This window comes from Lottia gigantea, assembly GCF_000327385.1.
Source record: "Lottia gigantea unplaced genomic scaffold LOTGIsca_3, whole genome shotgun sequence".
Lineage (NCBI taxonomy): Eukaryota > Metazoa > Mollusca > Gastropoda > Lottiidae > Lottia > Lottia gigantea.
In genome coordinates this window covers 3,915,228-3,922,326 of record NW_008708986.1, presented here as the reverse complement: position 1 = coordinate 3,922,326, position 7,099 = coordinate 3,915,228, and the positions used below count along the sequence as shown (strand labels likewise).

Sequence of the window (7,099 nt, the reverse complement as noted above, 5' to 3'; positions counted from 1 at the left end):
CTGTACAATCAGTAAAAGATTAATGTGTCACGTTAAACTACAAGTCCAGGAAGTCGTTGATATTCATTATGGCTGGTAATTTTAATGTCACAAATGAAAAATGTCTAGAAAAGCAGTATCCATTACATAAAGCTTGCCGAGACGGCGACCAGGAAACTCTGTCTTCTTTGTTATTGTTGAATCAACATGATTTGTATGAAGAAGACGGCTTTTATGGATGGACTCCAGCACATTGGGCTGGTTATTTTGGAAAGGTATTATGGATATGTGTATATTTGTAATTTAAAAATCAAAGAGTCACTGTGACCGAAAAGCCTGTTGATTGTTTTAAACATAATTTGTTAGGCATATGGTTATGAAGGATTATTAGGCACAGGATAGAGCTATGACAATTGTAATTTGAATTTTATATAATTTATATATAATATAATTTTATAGTAAAGGCAGACTACACATATCTTTTGTTTTATATATCAATCGACAAAATGCAAGATATGGCCATTGGCCTAACAATTCATCCTGTTTAAAGTTACAGCGCTGTAATTAATATTAAATTCGAGTAAGGTCACACGTCATTAAACATCTCAGACTAAAAATAATATGTTTCTTGTATATATAAGGTAGCATTGACGTGTTTGTCGTGTTGACTGATGTACTTACGTGTGATGGAGAAACAATTTGTTAAATTCTCTATAATTACAACAGACTACAATAGTCACTTCCTTATTATTTATTATGTCCATCCAAACGTTTCATATGTCTTAACATTTTGTCAATGAAAAGAATAATTAGACATATCAGTAGCATAAACTGATAATGTCATTTATTTATTGAATTAATGATCATATTAATGAACAAGATATTACCCACGCAATAAGACATACACTAGTAGTACAGATACTAGACCTAGCTAGAAGTACAACTAGCTAATATTTTGCTTGGTTTTTTTGTTTAGATTTATTTAGAATAACGAAATATGTAATGGGCCATTTTCGTTTCCTTTTAGGGACTTTCTGAATGTTGTAGAGTGAATGATTGAGATACTTTTAATTTTGTTTGCTTCAAAAAATATGAAGGGAATGATTACTAATTTAAGACCCTACTCAATTCACACTTAATATAGATGCATTATTTATATAGTTCATTCTATTATCACCTTTAGCTATCCTGTTTAATGAAACTGACAGAACATGGTTTAAATTGTGACTGTGCTACAGTGAGATTTAATCAGGCTCCATTACATGTGGCTGCCCTAGGTGGGAATAGTCATTGTTTAAAATGGCTGTTACATTGTGGTGCTTCTCTCAACAGACAGGTAATATATGTATAAACAATGGAGTAATATTAAACATTGCTACCAGTGATAATTTTAAAACTGTTATATTTTTTGGCCTAATGAACAAATTAACACCTTTTTTTTATGTGGTACTGGTACCCTTTTTATTCTGTAAATGACAGATACAAAAGTTTGAAAAAAAAAATAGATGGGTTTTTATCCCTATTACTATGGCTTTATGCCAAATACTTCCTGGCTTAAAATTTTTGCAGATTGATTCATTTTGTCTTAAAATTCATAATATACCATACTGCTATTCAATATGTGGGTCAAAAAGTAAAACAGTTTGATACTGTATCAGTATGATGTAAAATGTTGTTAAAAATTATGTGTTTCTTTGTAGCTTGCTTGTTTAAGGAAGGTTATGTGTGAAATCGACTTAAATTTCCCATGTAATTGCTCAACCAAAGGTTCAGGGCTCACTCCTGTCCACACAGCTGCCCTTGGAGGACAACCACATTGTCTTCTATGGTTGATACAGGCAGGAGGAAACCTTGGAGCTAAGGTTAGAGAGGCTTCATTAAAGTAACTGAGACTGAAATGAAGGGCAACAGAAAAATAAAATTTTATAACAATTGAGGTCATGAACCTTTAACTAATGTGTTTCACATTTTCATATTAGGTTGATGTATTTAGATTGGAAAGATTAAAGATAATTGTCAAAGTGTGATTAGTAACTTAACAGCTGGTAGATTTATTTACAGCAGAATGTGGAGGCTATCTTCCCTAAATAAGAAGATTTTTTCCATAGAAAAGTGATAATAGTAACTTTACAATAACAGTATCTTTAAACTGTAAAATGAAATTTGTATGATGATGATAAATGCAATTCCTTTCAGTCTTAGACTCTATCCATTTAGTCATCCATTTCTCATATAGCATAGTTTTTTTTAGAGGACAATTGCAGTACCAGATTTCAGTCACTTTTACATTTAATTTTCAAGTACAACTAAAACCTATCCAATTTCATTCTATTAAAGATTTAATCAATGATTTTTTTTTACATTATTAGAAGCATAATTTAGAACAACATATTGAGCTAAATTTCATTTGGCATATATATGAAATCAAAGTCTTTTACGAAAAGAAAATGACATTGATTTCCTCTTTATACCCTTCAGTTCTTGTGTATTTTGTTTAAAGGTACGGTACAGGTTCGCTATCTGTTTGACCAGTTGTTCTTCAGAAAATGAACTAATTTGTAATAGTGTTCACAGCTCAACATCAAAATTTGAGACTTTAAATTGATGTGTGTCCAGATATATCTGTGTTTAAATGGTTATTGACAACTCGTCATTTCTTGCAACTCTGCCATATATAGAAAAATATCATACATAAGCCTAGAGATAGAAAGTGGAATTCCTAGTTTGATATATTTTTGAAGGAATTATGTGATTTTGTACATTTCTAGTATTTCTAAAGACTATTTACATAAATTCAAGACCCGAACAAACCCCCAAAATGGCAAAACTGTCCCTTTAAATCAATTTAAGGTACATTCATTCATGTACTGAAGTGAAAAGTAATGAATATGGTAAAATTGGATTATAATCTTCTTTCTTACTGATCAGCCTCAAAATTAAATCATGTCATGAAAAATTGCCTGAGCTTAGAAGTATTCATTTTTGTAACAAAATTTAAGTTGAGTAAGCTTACACTTCTCTCATAGAAATTTTTGTATCCGAAATAGCAAATCTCTAATGGAAATGGCCTTGTGTAAAAACATATTTCATAGTGATAATTTGTTCTAATATTTGCATGATTTTAAATGTAAAGCCATTCAAAGACTATAATAATGGACTATTTTGAAGCTGATAATCCTGTCACAGAAACATAGTGGTAAAAGAAATAAAAGAATAAGCACTAATCTAAAGCTGATTATATAATCCTGTATCTATATAAAAGTTTGAAATTATTCTTTGCTTCTCAATTTCAGGATTATTTAGGTGATACTCCCTTACATAAAGCAGCTAGAGCTGGTAGTATGGAGTGTATAAGTTTGTTGGTAGCACAAAATGCTGCTCTAGAGTAAGTCATTCTTCATTCTTCACTGTTGATTGACCACACATTTCATTTCTCTTTCTTCAGGAAGTGTGTATGGTATTAACTTTTACTAGATGTATTTGATTGGGTGCATGTATTGTGAAACAATTTGCTCTACGGGTCACCATTCCAGATGACATTGACAGGCTGTCCAGCGACTCTAAACTTCCTGATTTTTTTTCAGTTTTGCTAAAATTCCTTAAAAAATGCTGAAATCCTGAAAAAAAAAAGTCCTGAATTTTTATGTCAATTGTTGATTTTTGTGTATTTCTACATGAGGTGTGTTCATTGTATGTCATCAACAGAAATGCTGTTTGGAATGCCCTTAGATGCAAGCGAACCAAACAAAATTTTACACATTTTCCTAGGGAGTTGAAGATCCCCCACCCCTTCATTTTAATGTCTAAAACTGCCTTAATTTAGTCATAAAATACCGAATTTAAGCCCTAAATAAGACCTAAAGTTTCTTAATTTTAGCCCAAAATTACCCTATATTTTTGTAAATGAGTTCTGGACAGCCTGCATTTGTCTTTTCAGTGTTCGCATGTCTTATAACATTTTTATTTTAATTTACAGTATAAGAAACTATAATGGTCAGACAGCTAGTGAAGTGGCAGCCAACTCCTCTCATAATCATTGTTCAGAATATCTACAAAAAGCATTAGAGCTTCATCAGAATGGTCACCTTCATTCAGCTCAATTTAATATTCAATCAACACATAATCAACAAACTATGCATAATGGACAAACTAATAACATGGACTCAATGGACTGTGATATGGACATGGATACTAATAATTCTAATGTCCACTGTGATATGACAAATGGTGATAATGGTACCTGTATAGAAATGAATGGTATACCTATTGATGGACGAGGTGACAATGTGTTCAGAGCCTTTGCTGGAATGAAAAGATCTTTTGATGATGATGATGAAGAACATATCAAAAGAAGGTGTTTCAGAGGTATGATAATAAGATACTTTTCATGCTTCTAATAGTTTTCAAAAAAGTTTCTTTTAAGTTTTTACAACTAACTTTTCTTTCTTTTCGGTATCAAAATTTTTTCTGAAATAAATTGAGCTTATTGTCAATAATAAATTGATGAGCAGTCTTTTGTTTTGATAAGCATTGGAAAGCCCACCTTACCAAGACCAGTCTGGAAAACCTAAATTGTTTTTTTACTGTGATTAACACATCTATCATTCAATTTCTTCAAAATTAAAGGGATTGTAAAGAGGTTTCTGAATTTTATGTGTTTTGGGTACACTGATAATATTAACTTGCACCATTCCAATTTTCCATGTCTGTGGTTCTTGCAATAACACTAGAAATAAGTGTTTTGAGGAGGTCGCTTATTTGCTTTATCAAATAAGGTCCTACATGTTTAGTGAAATCATCAAACACTTATTGTGGGACTTTGCTACCGCATACCAGTTTGTTATCGAAATGTCCATTCTTTTTTGTTTTTTTGTTTTTTTTGTTTTTTTTTTTTTTTCGAAATTTACACACCTTCCTGAGCTTAAACTGCAGTAGTTGCAGCAACCATTCAACTTCTCTAGACCTTCTGTAGTGGCAACGTGTTCCTTAAATATATATTGGAACATTTTTGCAAAACCGGAATTGCCACAGTTCAACATGTGCAAAAGTCGACAATCGGCTCTAGAAGGCGTATTTTTGCATCGATTTTCTTCGGGTTTTCATTTTTACAATCTACCTGTTATTTCTGACCTGATAGCACTTGAAAAATTACGAAATTCGAAAATTCGTCGCTCACTTTTTTCGATCAAATATTTCGATTTTTTTGCAACTTTTTTGCTTTTGCATCTACTGATATGAAATTTTAAATGCAAAGAGACTTCACTAATGTTAATAATATGATACAGTCAAATTTTGTACGTCATTTCCGATTTTAAACAGGAAAGCGACTGAACTTCAAATCTACTTCCAGTTGAATAACTTCCGGTGTAATTTATGTAGGTCAACAAAATTTGGCTGATCTTTGGCAAATAAAATTTTATGACCGATTTTAAAATAAAATCCAGACCGGAAGTGATACTTTGGCCGCCATATTGAAAAAACACACTTTTGTAAAACTCAAAATGGGGCCTGAGGGTAAAAGTTGATATGCTCAAATTTGATGTGAATGTAGTTTGCAATCGATTGCGCAAAAAACATTGGGAGCCGAATTTTGAATTTCGCTTTTGCTTTTTTGCAACTTCCGGTTGAAATTTTTTAAAGCTTTAAACGATCACATCATGTGACCTTGACCTTTGATGACCTTGACCTTCATAGGGTCAAAGGTCATTGACCTTGGCTATCATTTGATACTTTGATCTTTGACCTCCGACATGTACTTCCGGTTTTATAGCTATCCATAAAAAGCCAAATTTGGACTGCTCTAGCACGTGACCTAATTAACCTAGAGGGTTAATTTTTTTGGTTTCCTAATGTGCTTCTCATGCACTTTACATAGATATATAACAATCGTTATTTTAAAGCAAAATTGAAATTCGTGATTTTTTCAAATTTGAGTTTTGTTTTACCATTTTTGCGTCTTTTTGAGCTTGGTATATGTATATCTTATGATCTATTTGATGTAGAACCTTGATATTTGGAATACAACTAGACACTTTGAATATGAATTCACCTATGACAAAAAAACTTATGTGGGCATGGCACATCCGGGTTGAATTACTAATTGTTTACATTTAAAGGGAGGGGCATAATTCGCATAGGATGCTTTTTTTCAAAAAGGGCCTTTGCACACAATTACCTCATCCTTTTGGCCAGTTTGTGTTAACAGCTCAGTTGTTTCAGCTTTATAGTTCCAAAAAAGGAACGGGTTTTTTACGTTTGGATATTTTCATTTTTCGATTTTGACCTTTGTTAACTTTTGTTGACCTATATCTTTTGACCTGTATTATGTAGGAGCTTGACATTTCGATCATAATGTAACATTTTGAATATCAATTAACCTATGCAAAAAAATTGACGTGGGCGTGGCACATTTGGGTTAAATTACTCATTATTGACATTTTTGGCCAGGGGCATAACTCGCAAAATATACATTTGTTCAAAATGGAAGTTTGCACACAATTACCTCATATTTTAAGCCACTTTGTCTCAGAATTTCGGTTGTTTCCGCTTTATAGTTCAAAAAAAGGAACAGGTTTTGGAAATTGAAAATTTTCAATTTTTGACCTTGACCTTTGTTGACCTTGACCTTTGTAGGATCAAACTTTATTGGCATTGGCTATCTATTTATACTTTTATATTTTCCGTCCTATGTCAGCTTTCGGTTTTATAGTCGTGTGCAACTTGAAATTTTGATAATGTATATCTCTTGATCTTGACCTTTTTAGACCTTCTCTTTTACAAGATCAAAGGTCATTGACCTTGGCTATCTGCAGATACTTTCATTTGTGAAGTCTGACGTCTACTTCCGGTATTAGAATCTTCTAAAAAATGAAAATTTCTAAACCTTAGACTGTTCTTGCGCTTGATCTAATTATCGTCGACGGTTGATTTTTTCAAGGTCTTTTGGATTTTGCTACATTTGCAAAGTCCCACTCTGTGCCACGAGTGGCTCTAGTTTTTAATGAAATTGCAGGAACCACAGACGTCTGGTTGAAAATTGGAATGATGCAAATTGATGCTATCAGTATCACAAGGACTTAAATTTTTTTAGAAACCTCTTTATAATTCCTTTAAGTTCCTT

At 32.2% G+C, this 7,099-nt stretch overlaps 1 protein-coding gene across 1 annotated transcript; it reads left to right on the top strand.

Moving 5' to 3' along the window:
• Positions 1–89: 89 nt before the first annotated feature.
• Positions 90–4,058, top strand: LOTGIDRAFT_74847 (hypothetical protein; the record flags this gene model as incomplete). The annotated part of the gene is made up of 4 exons (XM_009057023.1): positions 90–254; positions 1,163–1,315; positions 3,273–3,364; positions 3,956–4,058. Coding segments are annotated over 4 exons (513 nt in total), but the record flags the coding sequence as incomplete, so codon positions are not given.
• Between the last annotated feature and the right edge of the window lie 3,041 nt (positions 4,059–7,099).